This window comes from Heterocephalus glaber, unplaced genomic scaffold (genome assembly GCF_053883595.1).
Source record: "Heterocephalus glaber isolate CG9 unplaced genomic scaffold, H.glaber_assembly_v1.0 deba00001104, whole genome shotgun sequence".
Taxonomy (NCBI): Eukaryota; Metazoa; Chordata; class Mammalia; order Rodentia; family Bathyergidae; genus Heterocephalus; species Heterocephalus glaber.
In genome coordinates this window covers 2080624-2100399 of record NW_028258193.1, presented here as the reverse complement: position 1 = coordinate 2100399, position 19776 = coordinate 2080624, and the positions used below count along the sequence as shown (strand labels likewise).

General features: G+C 44.5%; 1 protein-coding gene across 5 annotated transcripts in view; it reads left to right on the top strand.

Moving 5' to 3' along the window:
- Csmd1 (CUB and Sushi multiple domains 1) overlaps positions 1 to 19776 on the top strand; it is a 1515607-nt gene that overhangs the window by 1177017 nt on the left and 318814 nt on the right. For all 5 annotated transcript variants that reach the window (XM_087210084.1, XM_021248185.2, XM_021248184.2 and 2 more), the window contains one exon: positions 3934 to 4046. In XM_087210084.1, coding sequence (XP_087066210.1) covers positions 3934 to 4046 — 113 coding nt within the window. The remainder of the gene's footprint in view (positions 1 to 3933; positions 4047 to 19776) is intronic.

The following is a 19776-nucleotide window of genomic DNA, read 5'->3' as shown; positions in this document are numbered from 1 at the left end:
AGGAAACATAGCCTATTTAATAAATGGTTTTGCAAAAACTGGATTTCAGCCTGCCAAAGATTAAAACTAGACCCATATCTATCACCATGCACTAAACTAAGATCAAAGTGGATTAAAGATCTAAATATTAAGACAGAAACAGTAAACTTGCTGGAAGATAAGTTAGGTAGAACTCTTGAAGATATTGGCATAGGTAAAGACTTTATGAACAAAACCTCAATAGCATGGGAACTAGCAGAAAGAATCAACAACTGGGATCTCATCTTATTAAAAAGCTTCTGCGCTGCAAGAGAAACCAGCAACAGAGCTAAGAGACAACCTACAATGTGGGAAAAAATTTTAGCAGCAGTACCTCAGACAAAGGACTGCTATCTAGAATATATAAAGAACTGAAAAAAAAATCAGACCCTCCAAATTCAAAGACCCAATTCAAAAATGGGCGTCTGAATTGAACAGACATTTCTCAGACAAAGAAGTAAAAGCAGTATATAAATATATGAGAAAATGTTCAACATCACTCGTCATTTGAGAGATGCAGATGAAACAACAGTGAGATTCCACCTCACCCCAGAAAGAATGGCTGCTATCATGAAATCAGCCAATAACAAATGCTGGGGGCGGGGGGGAGAAAGGAACCCTTCTCCATTGTTGGTGGGAGTGCAGACTGGTGCAACCACTGTGGAAATCAGTGTGGAGATACCTCAAAGAACTAGGGCTGGAAGTCCCATTTGACCCAGCTATTCTCCTGTTGGGTATCTTCCCCAGTGATTTAAAAGAATCATACCACAGCGATATATGTCCACCCATGTTTATAGCAGCACAGTTTGTAATAGCTAAAGCTTGGAAACAGCCCAAGTGCCCAACAACTGGAAACTGGATAAAAAAGATGTGGGGTTTTTTAATAAAATGGAGTACTACTCAGCCATAAAGAACGAGAAACTAGAGTCATTTATAGCTAAATGGATGCATATTGAGGCCACACTCTTAAGTGAAATAAATAGTACACACATGTGAATACTGAATAGTTTCTGTAATGTGAGAAATTGAAAGTATAAATAATGATTAAAATGATTAAAATGAATAATTGATAATTTCAAATAGGAAAAGGTCCATCGGGGTAGGGGTGATGGGAGTGGAAGGGGAAAGGAAAGAAGGGAAAGGAAAAATTATGAAAAAAGAAAAAAATGGAAACAAATTCTTTATAAATAGGGAAGGGTTGAGGGGGTGAAGGGAGGACAGGGAATTGGGAAAAAAATAAGAACCAAGATCCATCATGTACAGGTACAAGCACCCAATGATAAATGTAAACGTACTGTGTACCTAAAATGTACCAATAAAAGAATTTAAGGAAAAATAAATAAATAAAACTAGAAAATACCTAAATGTTTTGAAATTGAGAAATTCTGCTTAAAATTAGAAGCTATTTAATTGAAAGATAATTAAAACAGTATAGTTAAAGATTCTCTTAGATGACAACTAATAAACAAGGCAGATGTGGTGGTGCACAGTTGTAATCCCAGAACTCAGGAGGCTGAGGCAGGAGGCTTGCCACAAGTTCAAGGCCAGCCTGGGCTACACAGGGAGACCCTGTCTCAAAAACAAACAAAAAAAACAAATACAAAGTAAGAGATAATGACATAGAAGAGAAATTTGGAGATCTAGACAAATCATCCTTAATCTTGACAGCAAAATTCATGAAAGGTAAAATTAATAAATTGAGCTTTATTAAAATTAAAAATTTTTACTCTATCAAAGAATCTAGTAAGTTGATCAAGTCCCATGCTACAGATCCTGAGAAAATGTTTGCAACTGACATATCAGACAAAGGCTTACCGTCTACCGTCCGTTATGTAAACAGCTCTTGATGTGGGAAGAATGAAAGGAGAGAGAAAGGGAGGGATGCAGAGATTGAGGAAGGGAGCGAGTGAGGGAGGCTGAAAGAAGGAGGAACGAACGGAGGCCACATAACTCATGTAGAAAGTAGCCAAGACACGAGCAGACTTTCCATTTAAGATGGTGCACAGATGGCCGATAAATTCATGACAGGATGTGCAACAAAATCAGCAACTGCCTAAATGCAAATTAAAACCACAGTGAGGCAGCGCTGTGGGTGTTAGGGCAGTAAAGGAATGACAGCACTGGGTGCTCACTGAGGACAGGTAGAGAAACTACCGCTCCGACACTGCTGATGGCCGTGTAACCTGCCCCAGCCAGTCTGGGAAATCAGCTGGCGGCGTCTTTAAAAGTAAATGTGAGCAGATAACCCAGCAATTGCATCTCTGAATATTTGCTTCAGAGGAATGAAGATAATGTTCTAGGAAAACCTGCACCAAAGTGTTCTAAGCAGCTGTGTGTGTCATCTAGAGGAGTGGGGTCAGCCCAAGCACCCTGGGGCAGGGGAGCAGTCACACCAGCCCTGGGCTTCCCACGCTGTGATGCCTCCTCGGAGACACAGAGGAGCTCCATGGTGCAGACACCAGGACTGGTCCCTGCGATTCAGCCAGGTGAATGGAGGCAGAAGAAGACGAAATGCTCTGCCACTCCACTTACGCCGGACTTTGAATGAAATGTAGAACTAGAGACACAGTGGGGTGGCAGGGCTGAAGGGGAGCGGAGAGGGGCTGAGGGCCACCTGGCGGTGATGGAGCCGCTCGGCCTGAGCACACTGTGGGCCCGGCGGTGGGACTGTACAGAAAGTAGTGTGCGTGAGTTCGCCGTATCATGGTGGGCAGTGTGTGACGAAGCACAGTGCGGTTTCCTTCGCAGAGAGCTTCACCAGGCCGGCGGAGCCAGTGCGGTGGTGCTCAGCGTGGCTCAGCGTGGCGGCTCTGTAACAGTGGTAGAGACGGGAAATCTGTGAGCGTTAGGTCTGTTACACTGGAATAAAACGTATACACGGCAGAAAATAAATCTCTTTACTACTAAACAAGCAAAAAGGTGTAAAGAGCAACCTGTCGAGGAGCCCCCACTGTGAGCAGGAAACAGTCGCCGGCCCTCGGCCCTGGCTGGGCACGGCCTCTCCGTCCACACCATCGTGGCTGCTGTTGTTCTCAGGTAAATGCCTGCCGCTGTCTTCCTTGGAGGCCTCCAGGACTCTGTGCGCCCACGGTGAGGACTTGGCCTTGGTGGACGGACCGTGTGATGGATCGGCAATCCGTGTGCTCGTACTCCCGAAATGACTCTGCTGAAAGCGCCGCTTGCTATTTGATGAGGGACATTTATTTTGGTTGAATTGATTTCTTTCTTGCACTTTTTCTATTTCGACATGCTTTTCCCTCAGCACCTTGAGTTCCGTCAGTGGACTTAGTGTTTCTTTTCACTGGCTGCGGGCAGCTGCTGTGTGACTGTTTTGCTAATGTGCATTCCATGCTTTGTTGCATCTTCCATTTGGCTGGACCTGGACATTAATATGCAGGAAGAAGTTTAATAAATGCGGCTGGATCTGTTGCGGCCAGGCACGCTGTTCTTCTTTTCAATATTCTCTTACTGTGTCATGACCTAGAATGCGTTTTTCAAAAGATTTTTGATGAAGGTACATGATAATTCTAGACTAGACCACCCGAGCATTTTGTGAACAAACCCTTCCCACTGATCGACTGGCATACATTTCCCAGTCGTGTCCAATGGCCAACCGTCACTGTTTTCCAGGACCGTCCCAGCTTTACCAGGCTCAGCCCAGCACAAGGAAAAGCCCCTCAGTTCAGGCAAATGGTATGGTCAGCACACAGATGCTTCTTAAAATAAAACAGATATTTGCAGCAATACGATGAGGACTGTAAAATGTCAGCGATCTTGATGTTTAAGCGCAGTACTAATATAAATTACACAGTCTTGGAGGGGGTCTTTGTGTAAGCAGCCAGACCCTGCTTCCAGGTAGAAGTCGATATGTTTGTTGTCGCCTTCGATAGGTCTGACCCTCTCTTCTCCTTGCAGACTCACGGGATCCAGTGTACCTGATCTCATTGTGAGCATGAGCAACCAGATGTGGCTGCACCTGCAATCTGACGACAGCATCGGCTCCCCTGGGTTTAAGGCTGTTTACCAAGGTAGGAGCAAAACCCATTGAGAATTGGGGACCAAGACTCCAGGCCAGGGCAGGGTGCTGATATATGTTAGAGAAAAGAAAAGCAATGCTTTGGACTGATGTTGATAAATAGAGGCAAACTATTTATACCTTCCTGACAGTCCTCAATGTTTACAATCCTTTCCAAAGGCTGCGAGTTCTGACTTGGAAAGTGACTTGCTGTATGTGTCACTGTTACAGTAAAATGGAAAAGGAGGCTAAGTAGGAAACATAACCTATCAAACCGGGCACAATAGCACATGGTTGGTACTTTGAAAACATTTTATGAGCTAATTCAATATGAAAAGAAAAGTAAAAAAACACAATATAATACACATGAAATGACTTATATTTGCAAATTTTAGTGAGACAATCCATGTTCCGGAAATGAATGATCTGTACTTTACATTATTTTTGAACTATATGAGAACTCGGAAAGTTGTAGAAAACTGAGAGCGATGCAAATAGTTCCTGACGACCAGATGCAAATGGAAAATGCTTCCCTGCGGAGGAGAGCCAATTGAGCATTGCCCTGTGGCTACGGAGTACTTTTGATTCTGTAAGAATATTCATTGTAGCAGTTCTGGTCATGTTCATGCGCACATTCTGTGGATTCTATTTGAAGCAGTTTTCAAAGTGTCTTACTAGATTCGTCATTTTTTTTTTTTTTTGCTTAAATTCTTTTATTGGTGGAGAATTTGTCATTCTTTACTGAGTTTCATAAGACGTTTGATGTGATGGAAGTTTGTGTGCAGAAGGGGAAATAAGTGCTGTTAGTTTGCAGATTTGGAATTTCATTTTATTCAGTTTTCCTTTGTGAATTTGCATAGATTGAAGGCTTGGATTTCCCAAATGCATGCTGTAAAAGTATTTTCAGATGAAAAAAAAAAAGTAATACGAAGTTACTGCATGTGAGGTCAATGAGACAGAAAATAAAAGGACTCCACCAGCTCCAAAACTGTAACCCTGAGGGGCTGTCATCAGGAGTCCTGAGGGTGGATGGGTTATGGTGCATTCACATTCTTTCCCTGGGAGCGGGAGTAGCAGGATGGGAAGCACCCTATGGCGAGCAAGCTTGGATATCTCTAACGGGTAAAGTAGGTTCCCCCTTGCTAGAGGAACAGGGTAGATTGGGAACTTAATGATTGTTTTTTTTATGAAAATGTTACAGCAAAATAGTCCTATTCACATCCCACTAAAAGGTTAGGACAGAATGCATACATTACTGCTGAGTTCTTCCTGACCTTTGGGCCTAGATGTGACCTTCAGTTGACCTTCTGCATGACTGCAGTTACTCAAGAATGCGTGGGCTATTTACACATGGCCTACGCTTGCTGCCATCTTTGGAAGAATCTAAAAATATCAGTGGAAGACCAAACACTTCCCAACAGGACAAATTACAGCTGGTATGAAGACATACACACCCTAAAGCATGCAGTTCAGAGGGGGGAAACTGGCATCGTTTCTGTACTGTGGGTCTTTCATGATTAAGGATTATCAGTACTCTTAGCTGCAATGGAAATACTGGTTCATGTGTCATATTTTAGCCTGATGACCAGGCTATATTAATTATTAGCACATTTAACTGTTAACCCATCTGTTCACTGTAGCAATGTCTAAATTGCTATAACTTGAGATGCCTGGAGACATAAATGGCCCCTGGTGCCTGGGATACAGTCAGGTCAGTGCTGTGCATTCTCTTTGGACCAAACAACGTGATCACTCAAAGAAGACAGCGAGTATAACTTTGAAGCTTAAAACATTGAGAGAATTTTTTCCAAAAAATAAATTCTAGAATTGGTATTTCCAGAGCACTGTATTAACCTAACATTTCCCAGAGAAGATATAAATTAACACACTATGGTGATCTCCTAATATATAAATGATCACATGAAAAGAGTTGTTCCTGAATTATGCTGTCAGAAAATGTGTACAGCTGATATTTACAAACAATTTCATTTTCTAGCCGGAGGTACTACATACTTTTGACTAATCATAATGTTAAGAACACAGGCTCTGCTGCCAGACCACCGGGGAAGAAGCTCGGCTCTGTGTACTTGACAAGGCCATTGTCCAATCCAGACAGCTTAAGCTCAAAACCCCTAACACGCAGAGTAAGAACTCAACACATTCCTGCTAGCATTTGCCATGCACATGTTTTGTTTTTAATTTGGAAACGTGTGTGCAAATAATTTTCACTCTGTAAACAATAGTGCTCGCAGCAAAGCACATGAGCCCACTAGCAGGGTATCAGGTGCATGATCACCAGCCCGCTCCTCACCTTCTGCTATGCAGTTATCTTCTCTACCACACTTGCCTCATTTCACTGAGTCCTCAGAGAAGTTTCCAGTGAGTATAGTGCCGTGCCCGGTGTCACAGTCTGCCTCCTATTCCGCACACTCTGGACAAGCTGCTATGTGAGACGCGCTACATTATTGTAGTTTCAAGTCAACCAGAGGGCTTGTGAGGCCGACCCCAAGGGGATGGCATTGCATTTACTCTGCGCCATGTGGAAGATTCCCCACATCAGCCCCACCAACCTCCCCATCTGTCTCACCAGGACAATGACCATCTGGGGTCTGTGAGGGGCCCCACTGTGGTGGGGGCACTGAAATCTTTGGGTCACCCTGTTGCTCTAGATGTTCCTGGTCTCTTGTCCCTGAGACAGAAACCCCTCAGCTCCCACTGCTGCCCCTCCACCCAGGCACACAGCAGGGACACAATGACCCAGGGACAAATAACGGGAGGACACAACGTCCTCTCCACCCTCCACTAGCTGGGCTGCCACCCCAGGCACAGCGGCTTGGGGCATGAGATTCGCTTCCCCTGTCCCTCCCTGGCCCCCAGAGAGTTCCTCTCTCTTCTGTCCCCCAAGATGCCCGGAAAGTATGGGAATTGGCTCCAGGCAGCAAAGTGAGAGGTGCACCCAACAGCTAACTTGCGTCAGTGTGTGTGTCATGCAGTGCATACTCAGATAGACAATGCACACACACGTGTGTGTGTGTATACTGCAGCATAAAGAATGTTAACTGACACTTTGCCCTAAGAAAATCATAGGAAAAAGGATATAAATTTTGAAAATAAGGAGAAGTCTTGCAGATAATTTTGTTAGAAGTCTGAGAAAGTGATAGGAGAGAGGTGAGCTTTGTTTCTTTAAATTTCTTTTAATGTTTTATTTGTATTAGTACGCCTGTGATGTGCATGCTGATGCATTCATCGGGGGGCTGGTACCTGTGCGCAACGCGTCTTACTGCTTTATATCCTCTTCCTCGTCCTTCCTTTCTCCCCCGCCCCTCAGTCCCCTTCTCATTATTTTACAAGCAAGAATATTTTATTAAAATGTTCTATTTTAAAACCCAAACCCTACAAACTATGTTATAAATGTAGTATAGCTGTATAAAACAATACTATTCATCTATTAAACATATGGTATGACAATACACATAATTTAAATTCAGCTTGCTGTATGTATGTACGGACTGTGCATACGTCTGCATCCCATATATCCTTTGTATATGTATGTATCATATATGATGTACACGCAGAATCCGTATATTCGGTAAGTCTCAGGATGTTACATAGGTATATGAGAGCTAATGCAAGCCCAGGGGGCAGTTTCCCACTTCATAGTTTAGAATCCTATAATAAGTTTCAAAAGTAATTATTAAGGACCAAAACCTTTTTGTGAGCCAACTTGCATTTCGTAAAAGCAGAATCTCTTCTGGTCACGCTGTTAGAGAAGTGTGATGGCTTCGTTAGAGGTGAGGTAGGGTCCGAAGCCAGTAGAGTGGAGGGGGCTAAAGAGAAATGAGAAACACCGCAAGTGTGTTGGATCCCTAAGGTGTGCCGATAAACTTAATGAAAAAGAAGGACACGGACCAAGAGTACGTTTGAAAACTGGGGCCAGGTGGAGCCTTGGGCTGTCGGGAGCTAATGTCCACCTAGACTCTAGCGCTCTTTATTTATAGTGTGAGACAAACGGGGAGAGGAGCCAGGGAAACTCGTGCTCCGTGGCCCACGTGGCCTAGGCTGAGTGCAGTGTGATTGTCTCATGACTGGGGCACACTCAGCCAGGGACCAGGAAGGATGCATATGTCGGTGTCACATGTGGTTCTTTGTGACTCTCCTTAGTGCACTGATTTTGAGACGTAGTTCTCTAAATTATGAGCAAGCAGACCTCAGTTTTCCCTGCTTTTCCCTAAGGACTCCTGTGAGCCGAGCCTGGAATGGAATTCTTCCAGGCCATGGTGAGAACCTGCGGACTGGACCTCAGGTGCTGGAAGGGCATAGTGAGGACCCGGGGAGGCACCAGGCGTCACCCACGGCTTGCGGCACAGTTCTCCGGGCCTGGTCAGTGGACAGGGCTTCGTGTGGCCAGGCCGGGCAGAATGGCTCCTGCGCCCGTGGACAGGTCCTGAGCCGGGTGGAGCAGCTGGGGACCAAGTGAGGAGCCTGCCAAGTCACAGCCCAGCCTCACATCCCAGCCCCGCATCCTGCCCACATCCCTGAGGTGCTCAGTGCCCGGTGCCGAGTGCCTGGTGCTCAGTGCTCGGTCCTCAGTGGTCAGTGCCCAGCTCGGGCCCTGCATGATGGCCCTGTGGCCCCCTGACCCGCCGTCCTCCGGAAACACTCTGCCAAGCCCTCAGCCTCCACCCGTGTGTTTGTCTTTTCCCCGTCTCCTCCACTGCTGCTTTCATTCCACCCCGGTGCTCAGTACTCCAGAGCTGCTATCCCGGCCTCAAGGGTCAGCAGGGCGACACTCCTTCCACCTCCTCCGGGGCCTGGGCTCTTCCATCCTCCCATCCTCTTCTGATGTTTGCTCAGTCCTCCTAAGGAGGCACTCAGAACACAACTGATTCAAGGCTGTGCTTTAATTCTATGAGGAAATTTCCACCTTCCTGAAAATGAAGTCACATTTGGCCAATTTCTTATTCTTTACATCTTCGACTCCTTTGCTAGCAAGTCATTATGTGTGAGCAGACAGCCTGCTAATTATTTCCTTTCTTCCCCTGGCTCAATTAGTGCTATAATTTTTCCATATGTTCTTGAAGTTAGAAGAAAATTTATTAAGGCTACCAGCTGGAATTCAAAAATAATAACTTCAGCAGCTCCAACATGAATTGAGTTCTTAGAGATGTCCAAATTCCAAAGTCTAGATTATCTTATCTCATGTATTTTTGTACGTTATAAAATAATTTTCAAGAATTGGATTTTTTTATTCCCTTTTGCAAGAATTTTTACAGGATTGTTTGTTGACTGCGTTTCCTGAGCAGCTGTCCTTCAGTGAACTACAGGGGTGGCTTTCCTTGGCTTAGCTGTAGGGGTGTGGATGGGAAGTGGGGTTCACCGGTCTTTTATTCCCAGACAGACTGAGTCACTTGGATGTCCCTCTCTTTCCCTGTAAGGCACGAGCCAATCACTAATGCTCTGGTCAAATGCGTCATCTCTGAAGGGGTAATAACTGGGGTACTGCAGGATAAAGCATGGCAGGAGATGGGCAGCTTTACTGGAGATGACAAAGTGTCCTCAACTGGAAGCTGTAGTCGCGTCTGCACATTCTGCACACACGCCTCAGCTGAAGGAAGCTGTCTAGCAGGGCAGCGGAAACCCTTTCTGAGCAGCTCACTCCAGGCACCTGCTGGCTCAGCGCCACCTGCGCTCCCTGGCCGGGCTGCTGGGGAAGCAGCTCGTGCCTCCCTTGCTCCACTGCCCCGCACCCTCCCTGCACCTCCTTCCTTCCTTGCCATCAATTCCACTACAACAAACTTCTAAAGTTAGTTTTTAGTTCATTTTGACTTTATTGCTATCTTTCCAAACTGCTCACCTCCTTGTCAGAAATGCAGTTATGCTTGCGAGCCCAGGACTGCGCCTTTAACTTTCCATTTTCTTCGGGTACCCAGGGGCACTCAGCGGTCCCACCCGCTTCCTCCTGGACGGTCTCCTCAGAGTCCAGGCCACAGGTCTCATCTTCTTTCTTTTGCTGTGATGCACCAGCTCCAAGTGTGCTGCACTTTCAAGGGTATAACCCCCGACATTTCTGTGGCATGCTTTGTGTCATTCCTCAGTTTTACCCTCCAAATATTGGGGTGGTTTTGCTTTAATTCTCTGGGACTCTGTTCAGGTCCATCAGAAACCCCATTTGTCACCTGCCTGTTCTCTCCACCCCAACTTGTTTTCATGCACTTCCACCCCAACCACTGCACGGTGGCAGGTGGCCTTCCCTCCAGGGCATGCTCTGTGACTCGTGCTCCATCCTCCTCTGTGCTAAGATCCCTGGCTAGGATCTGCGGGAATTTAGCAAGCCTCTAGGGCCTACCTAGAGAACACAAAGCAGAAATATTGGTATACAGTCTGCTATGCATAAGATAAATCTGTAAAGAGCGTGGAGTTCACAGATGACGTGATAATCAGCTCACACGCCGGCTATGGGCAATGGGCGATGGGTGCACTGGGGTGGGAGGACGCAAGCTGGATGCTGGCTACGTGAGGCTTTTCCACCTTAAATGTTATGCTGCCCCCCGACAGACTCAGGGGGGCTGGGACGATTCTGACCCAAGGGCGGCGGTCTGCAGGACACAGGGGCCAGGCAGCCCAGTCCGGGCCTCGGGGACCCCAGCAGCCCTCTGCCCCACAGCTCCCTGCGCTTCCTGGCGGGGTCTCATCTTCAGTCTTCTCTCTCATCACTGCTGTGCTGCAGCCAAGGCCCAGCTGGCTGCCTGCCTGCCTGAGCTCCAGGTTCACTAAGGGAACAGGCCCAGAGCAGAGGGTGGGGTTCTGCATCAAGAAGATCCTGGCTACACCCCATCTTCACTGCCTGCTGGCCATGCTGGCCCCCAGGGCCATGATGCTCATGAATTTCCTTCCATTTCTGTTCTTTCCTCTGTGAAGTGGAGCAAAGGGCAGAACCTGTCTCATAATTTGCGGAAGTATGCAGTGTTTCAGTGAGAGGGAATTAAGTTACAGACAGCATCCATGTGAGGAACACAGTGTGCACCAGACAGTGTGCTGGACACTCAAATCTAAGCATCTGTCCATCAATCAGGGAAAAGGGAGCAGCAAGCAGTGTCAAGCCCTGATCTCAGGGAGTGTGTGATCCAGGTTACAATCTACAGTCTTCCCACCACCCATGGCATAACTCACTTGCCTCTCACCTGAGAGCAAGCAGGTGCTGGATGTTTTCTATTAGTCCTAACAGTGGTAATAAGAATGTAATAGCATCTTCCTTACAACATGCCTTCCTAGATCTCCACAGAAAACAAATCTGGGAAGAAAGAGGAGATATGGAAATTATGCATATATACATACACACTGTCTTAGCTTTCTCATGCCTGAGACACAATACCTGATAACCACAGCTTAAAGGAGGAAAGGTTTAATTTGGCTCTTGGTTTCAGGAGGTTCAGTCCATGGTCATCTGGTTCCAAAGCAGAACCACCATGGCAGAAAGGTGTGGTGAAACAAAATTGCTTATTTCTTTTTTTTTTTTTTGGTACCGGGGATCGAACTCGGGTCCTTGGTGCTTGCGAGGCAGGCAGAGGAACCACTGAGCTAAATCCCCAGCAAAATTGCTTATTTCATGGCAAAGCAGGGGAACAATGCCAATGAAAAAGGGACTGAAGACTAGAAATATTACTCAAGGCCACAGATCCACGGCCCAGCCAGACACCCAGGAGCATGCTTCACTAATCTGCCAAGCATTGCTTAATCCAGTGAATCCGACAGATAAGGTAACAATACCTATGTATACATAGAGTGAAGTATGTGTGTATGTGTATACAGAGTTCACAAAAAAACGTATAAACATTTCAGAAAAACAAAAGCTTGTGTAAGTATTTTAATACTAAATTTATTGAGACATCATGAGATTCATAGAAGTTACCTTTGGCGTCTACAATGACAAGAGCTGCCCGAAGTGGTGGCCCTGAGCTCCCAGATGTTTATTAGCACAGCGAACTGGTGCTTGCGTGACCTTGGTCGTTGGGATTGGTGCACGTGCATTTTCAATTTCTTCCCTAAGGGCCGCAGTGCAGGGGGTTTTCTGTGATGTACAACATTCTTTGGGATACTCCATGAATAAAACTATTAAAATATTTATACAGATTTTTCTTTTCCAGAAGTGTGTGTACATTTTTTGGCTGACTCCCTATATTTGGCCCTTACGGTTTAGTTCTGTTTCCTTCTCTTCTATAAATGAGGCTGTACATGTACGCATTCAGATCTTAATTAGTAGATATGGATATAAACAAGCAAGAAAAACCAGAAGCAGTCAGTGTGACCAGCTCCCTCAGAGTGGTTCAGTGCACAACCTGTGTAACTAGACTGTGGCTTTCTGCTGGTAGGAATTGTACTGGGGTGGGGTGGAGTTAAGCTCTGTGCTATTGCCAACTTATTATAGGGGAGACTTAAGTAGACAAAGTAAATAAATAACAAGCAGCTTTATTTCATAGCAAATTTTATACTGAAAATTTATTTTAGTGACTTCATGAAAGTATTTTTATACCCAGTAAACAGCACATACTTAAAAATGCAAAGCCTGGTGAGTTCTGACAGACATGTACCCTGGCCCCACTACCTGCATGACACACAGGGCCTTCTCCGCGTCCCCTGGCCCAGACTGGGTTAGCAGAGCAGAGGTCTCTGCCCCCTGTGCTGCCACGGCCTGGGTCCCTGGTGTGGTGCTCGTGGCCCAGGCCGGGTGCCTCCCTTTTGAAGAAGCTGCCAAATTGTTTCCCAAAGTGCTTGCAGCATTGCAGAACCCAGCAGTACATCATGAGTATTTTCCTGCATCTAAATTCTTGGCACAATTTGGTGTGGTCAGTCTGCTAAAGGTTAGCTCACACAGTGAGTTTATACGACATTGATTTTCTCATCATTTTAATTCAGATGCTTTTGGAAATGCATTCCCTACCTACAGCCTTTGTGGGGTTTACGGTAGGAGGTAGCAGCACTTCCTGCTGGGGTCATGGCTTTGACCCTGCTTCTCTGGGGACGAGGCTGCATGGGGATGTTTCTGAGCTGCAGGAAGCCCCATGTCCCACAGCCACCCACACCCTGGAGCTGGCCCTGAGTGCCCATCTGCTGGCCTTTCCAGTTGTCTCCGAAGTTCCCCTTTGCCAAATGTTCACTGAAACGTAGAAGGGGATTCGCTGCACATGTGTGAATATCATTTTTTAGGCCTCTGTGCACCTAGTAGAAATTAGAAATTTAAACTATATATGGCAATTAAAATCTACTTAATTTCCAATTTTGGGTGACAGAAGACAAAGACATTTTCTGTGAGGAACGGGGATAAGAAATGTCAAAGGCTAACTCCCCAGAGAAGGAGACCCACGGCATGGGGCAGAAGCGTCATTTCCCTCCTGAGTTTCCCTGCCCCTTTGCTCCTTTGTCCTTGCGGGCACTCGCTTGCTCCCAGCCTGGCACAGGACCTCCCTCAGCACTGGACACCAAGACAGAACGAGGCCGGCAGCTCCTCCGTTCCGACTGGACCTTCCAGAGAGGGCCGCAGGGAGGGCTTTCTTATCTCTTTCTGAATTCCATTAGAGCAGCTTATTATTAGCCACAGCAAATTGCATTCTTATCTTTACATTTCTGTGGAATTAAAAAAATCTTTTATAACCGAGATAAATGTAGTTAACAGAAGTTTAATGAAAACCATCATTTTGCAAGAGCACATCATGAACGTTAGGTTTTTAGAATGTGATCTAATAAATTGCCTCACGTCTAATAGACCTGACACACGGCTATTTTCTGACAAACAGTATTCGTGCAAGAAGCTTCCCGTGGAATATAAATTTGTCTCCATGCTCTGGAGTCAATGAATATTAAGTAATTTCTTTTTCTTTCATCTTTATTAAACATTTTTAATGCTTGATGCTGGAAGTCTTCATTTTAAATGTTTCAAAACTATAACTAGGAATTCTGGGACCCTTTATTATGGCTCTCTGTCCGTGTGCCTATCATTACCACAGATTATTGGTAAGGAGGGGCCAAGGTCTTTCAGGTATCAGGAATTTTTTACTCTATTTTTTATTATTTTTATTAATCCTGTTTGCTGTACATGATGACAACACTCATTAGGAAGAGACAGTACACAGCATCTCAACTGTTATCAGGAGCTGTGGCATTAAAAGTATTGACATTACACCTTGCTCAATTTGTAAGATTCTGCTTGTGCTTCTAACTTTATTTCTGGCTCTTGATGGTTTAGGATACAGTAGGGTTGCCTTAAATCTCAAAGCAGAATCAAATTTGAATGTTTTTGTTGAGCTCAGTGGGTGCTTTAGAAGGGGCTGTCCCTGGCATAGACGTTCGTGTGATTTACCCCAACTGCGAAGCTGGTGGGGCCCTCTGCTTACTGGTTTTTACCACTAAATAACCTAAGTTGACAAGGTTTTCAAAAGGTAATTTTAGTGTCTCACCTTGAAACTGGCAGAGACAGGGCGGCAAAGCAAGACGTAGGTCTCTGGTGTCTTGCTCATCCTACTGTTCCTAAGGAGAGGCCACTTCAGGGAACCCAAGGAGCCGGACGTGGAGGTGGCCAATTGGATTTGGGAAGTGACTGTCCCCGGAAAAGAGAAAAGAACTTGGGGAAGTGGAGTCATTGCTCATCCAGTAGGGATGCCCTCGGGTGCTTTTGAATCTGAGACATCATGTGATGTTTCACCCACAAAGCAGGACAATTCTAGGGCTAAAAACTGGATGACGGAGAAGCGTTTAACTCCTGTGATTTGTGGGGTGGGATGCTTAGGAGCTGTGTGCGAGTCACTGACACAAAATCCTGGGAAGGTCAAGGGTTAGCTTCCTGAGAAGGGTGGCACACCTGCCTTTGCACTGAGTGGTATGTAAAGGAAAGTACAGATAAGAAAACACAAACTCTGAAATACCTCTCGAGTACATGCTATGCTTCATGTGATTGCCTGACCTGCTTAGGGCTATTTTCACAAATCACTAAAAGTCCCCACCGGGTAGAAGCGCTTGCTCTTTGCTGACCTTGTCCTGTGTAAACGCGTGTGTCTGGTGCACGGTGACCTAAGATTTGCATGCAGTGGGTTCGGGGCATGGCAGGCGGTGGGGGTCCTGGACCTGAGGTCCACTCTGTCTTATAAGGAAATGCTAGTTGTTATACTTCATTGTTTAGGAAACAATGAATAGAAAACAGCCTGTACCTGCTCAATATAGACACCTTTTTTTCTAAAACCTTTGCCTACACTTGTTGAATCCGTGCATGCAGTTACCTGGCACATCAGGGCTGATCTGTACTTATATTTTCTATTTTCTGACCACCGTGAACATTTCATCCAACAGGAAGGGCAAAGGAGGTCATGTAGATGCACAACACAGCAGCACACAACTTCTTCATCTCAGCAAGTTACAGTAAGTCCCTGACTCACGAACAATTCCATTCTGGGAGAACTGTTTCTAAATCAGATGTGTTCGTAAGTGGACAGTGTCTTCAATGTGAAAGTTCACAACTTGAATGTTTGTATGTCAGGACTTACTGTAAAACCATTTTGTGTCCAAATTGCAACACTCGGGTGATATCTCAGAAGTCATTTTCAGTGCTTTACTAAGGACATACATGCTTAACAACCAAATAATCTCCTTACTATGTCTTCTCTACACTACCTATGTCAGAATCATTAAACTGCATATTCACACTGGAACCAGTGTGTGATACAGACACAACTGTGTGGTCCATTTTGCTCACGATTCTCTGACTGAATATAGTGACTGGGCAGTAAAGCCAACTATTCAGCTGTCTCACAAATATCGTAACAGAGCCAACTCAGTCAGCAGAAATATACTAACATGCTGATCTTGGGCTCTCAGAACTCATCTTTCCACTGCATTTTCAGAAAATACTTATTGAAATCATCTTTTCAGAAGTAATTCTTATCATTGAGTCTGGATTGGTGGTAACTCCAGTACTATGGGAAACATGTTTCTGATTCTGAATAAGTGACCCAGTCCGTGGAATTCTGTCACAGAGGGACAGAACCAGCTGGGATACTCTGATGCTCATGTGTCTCTGGCTCTGGTCAGCAGGTCAGCCATGTGGGGGTATAGTGGGGGAACCTTCTGCATGGTGTTTTCACCGTGCCTTTTCTGTGTGTGTTCAGTTCAGTGTCCTGCTGTAACATACGCAGCCCATGAGCACCAGCAGCACCCCATAGCCCGGCCGTGTGGCCAGATATCCTGTCCAGGCTTGTGCAAGGACACTCTGAGGTGTTTTCATAGTGACAACATTGGTTAGCAACACATTTCTCAGAAGATGACTCCATCACTGACAAGGTGACTGTATATAAAACCACTGGAATCAAAGGGATAGGTCAGAAATAGATTTGAAAGTTTTACCCCAAGCAGTAGATCCTGGTTTAGCCCTGTGGTCAAATACTTTCTCAAAATTTATCATTCTGCTGCCTTCTAATTTCTGTTTCACAATTGAATTTCCTTGATGGTATGGCTTTCAACTTACAGCACCTCAAACCCAACTCAATGGTAAGAATTACAGAGGCTACTTTTGAAAAGATGGTTTCAGTGGGGCATTTTCTGAAAATACAGTGGAAAGAAATGTTCTGGGAATTTGTACCATATCTAGAATTCTTGAGTACTCCTTCACATCTGACCTATGTTTCCTTTGTCGCATTCCATCAGCAAATCCCAAATTCTTCACTGAACACAAGCCAGGTCCCAAGAACTGTGTTACACTCCCAGGGAGGCTGAACAGCTGGCACACGTGCCAGCCAGGCAGGATGTCGAGACTGGCAACAGCAGTGTCTACAACCTGTGAGGCAGGGACTGGAAGGGAAGAACAGCAGGAGGACAGGAGTGATGGTGTGGGCAGTCCTGGCCAATGCTTCAGAGGGTTGATGATGCCTGGATGACGAGAAGCACTCCAAGTAACCTGCAGAACCCAGGAGAGACTTATTAACTGGACTGATTTAAAAATTTTACAAAATATGAACACATGAAAAATCATGCAATACAGCATAAATATGCACAATTTTCATTTGTCAGTTTTAGTTGAAAAACACTGGAGGAAAGAAACAATAGAGGTCAGGAGACAGTGAAATAAAAGAAATCTGGGGGTTTGATCTTGACAACTTAAGACAGAAGTGGTAAATTTCGTCTTAGTGGGTCTTTCTCTGGAGTCCATACTGCTGCTTTCTGATGGAGGACTCTACTCAATGAGCATGGGTGCAGCAGGTGGAGTGCTCCTCTATCCTGAGTAATGGCCTGGAGCTGTACATGCTGGTGCCACCTTGAGCTCACCTTTCTTGCTGGAACCATGGGTGTCTTCTGAGGAACTGCATGATCAGGGGCTTTCTTGACCTACATCTGGCTGTGTCCATCTGGGGAGATCAGGACAATCTCTGGTTCCAAGTTCTAAGACCAGTCCTTGTACTTTCTGACTGCATTTTCCTCTAGCGTTATACTGAACACCATGTATTATAAGTTTATTCTTTTAAAAAGTAGCCAACCAATTCCGTAATATCTTAAATATATAATTTTCATTGTTTTTTCAGACCAAAAATGAACAGTTAACTGGCCAAATGCCATTTTATTGCTTTCAATTGCTGTAGTAAAATGCCTGTCATCACAGTAAAACTTCACTCAGGTTTTACTGTCACTCTTATAAGTAGGGTATAGAAGAAGACTATAAATAGGCAGCACTGGTCTTTTTTAATGGAATGCAAAATCAGATTATTAGAGAACTATGCAAGACAAAACAGAGCCATCAGCAATTGGGCCTCTTTATGGAAAGCACTGCAGTTCTTCATGTTTACATCACTGTGAAACATGAACATCCTCAGAATGTTGGAAGAATCTTCAGAAGCAGGAATACAATACTGATGATAATCGAATATTCAAAATCATAATGCTCTAGATTATTCCTGCAAGAATCATTAAAGTGTGCATCCCCAGCACCAAGGAGCAGAGCCACCTCCAGCACAGAGGAGGTGAACCTTCCAAGCCACCCTACCACAGCCCCCAGCACTGAGCAAGTGAGCCATGTGGGCACCACCGGCACACACATCCCCCACCTTGAAATGAGAAGACACGTAAACAAGCCTCAAAACTGGACTCCCAGATCACCTAAAGCAACCCCAAAGGGAAATGAGATGGAACAATCTGATACTCAACCACCTGAACTACCTCAACTGGCAACAAAAGAGGATCTGGAAAAAATGAAATCAGAAATAATTTCTCAGATAACAAGAGAAATTATGCCCATAATGCAAGACATTATTAATCTCTAAAAAACTAGAGGAGCTGAGGAACATGATGGAATCCCAACATAGGAAACAAATGGAATCCATAAAACAGATGCAAACAGATTTCCAGGAGATTAAAATCTACATTGAAAGTTTACCCAGCAGAATGAGCCAATGTGAGGACAGAATTTCAGATATAGAAGATAGAATTGGTATTAGTGACCAGGAAAAGAGAAATTTCTTTAAAATAGTAAGGGGCCACGAGAAATCAATCCAGCAGCTGCTAGAGGATGCAAAGAAGAATAACATAAAATGATTGGAGTCAATGAAGAAACAGGAGAGAGTGCAGACAACATAAAAATACTATTCACAGAAGTGATGGCAGAAAACTTCCCCAGCAGGGGAAGAGAACTTGACATACAGATAAGTGAGGCATGTAGGACTCCAACTAGCCTTGATAAAAAAACCCCTACACATAGGCATTTAATAACAGTTGAGATTCCAGAAACCCACCTGAAGAACAAAATTCTACAAGCAGTTAGAGAAAAAAAAATCACATACAAAGGAAAGCCCATCATAATCACAGCAAACTTCTCAACAGAAACCCTCAATGCAAAAACAGCTTGGAGTGACATCTTTCAAGCCCTAAAGGAAAACAGCCTCCAACCCAGATTGATGTACCCTGCAAAACTATCTTTCAAAACTGTTGGAGAAATAAAATACTTTCATGACAAAGAGCACCTTAGGAACTTCATGAATACCAAACCAGCACTCCAAAAATTTTAGACAATATCCTAGGAAAAGACAACGAGGTTTAAAACCTCAAGGAGCCCAGCAGGATGAATTCCTTGGGCACAACAAGAAATTAAAGCAAAGCAGGAGAATCCAACAAAAAGAAAAAGTCATGACAACGATAAGTCAATATGTATCAGTTATAACCATCAATGTTAATGGCCTCAATTCACCAATCAAAAGAAATAGACTGGCAGAATGGGTCAAGAAGCAAGATTCACCAATATACTGCATACAACAAACACACTTAATTCAAAAAGAAACTCATAGACTGAAAGCTAAAGAGTGGAAAACAATACTCCATGAAACAGTAACTCTGTCACAGAAAAAAAAAAGCAGGAGTAGCTATCCTCTTTGCAGATCAAGTGGATTTCAAACAAACACTGATTAAGAGAGACAAAAAAGGAAACTACATCCTTGTAAAGGGAACAATCCAAGAGAAAGAGATGACAATCATAAATATATATGCAACAAACACTAGTGTGCCCAACTATATAAAACAAATACTAACGAACACGAAAAATCAAATAAGCACTAATAGTAGTGGGAGACCTCAATACCCCAGTGTCACAAATAGAAAGATCAACTAGACAAAAAATAACACAATACTAGAACTCAATCAAACTCTTGCACAAATGAGCTTAACAGATGTTTACAGAGTGTTCTACCCCATAAAATCAGAATACACATTTTTTTCAGCTG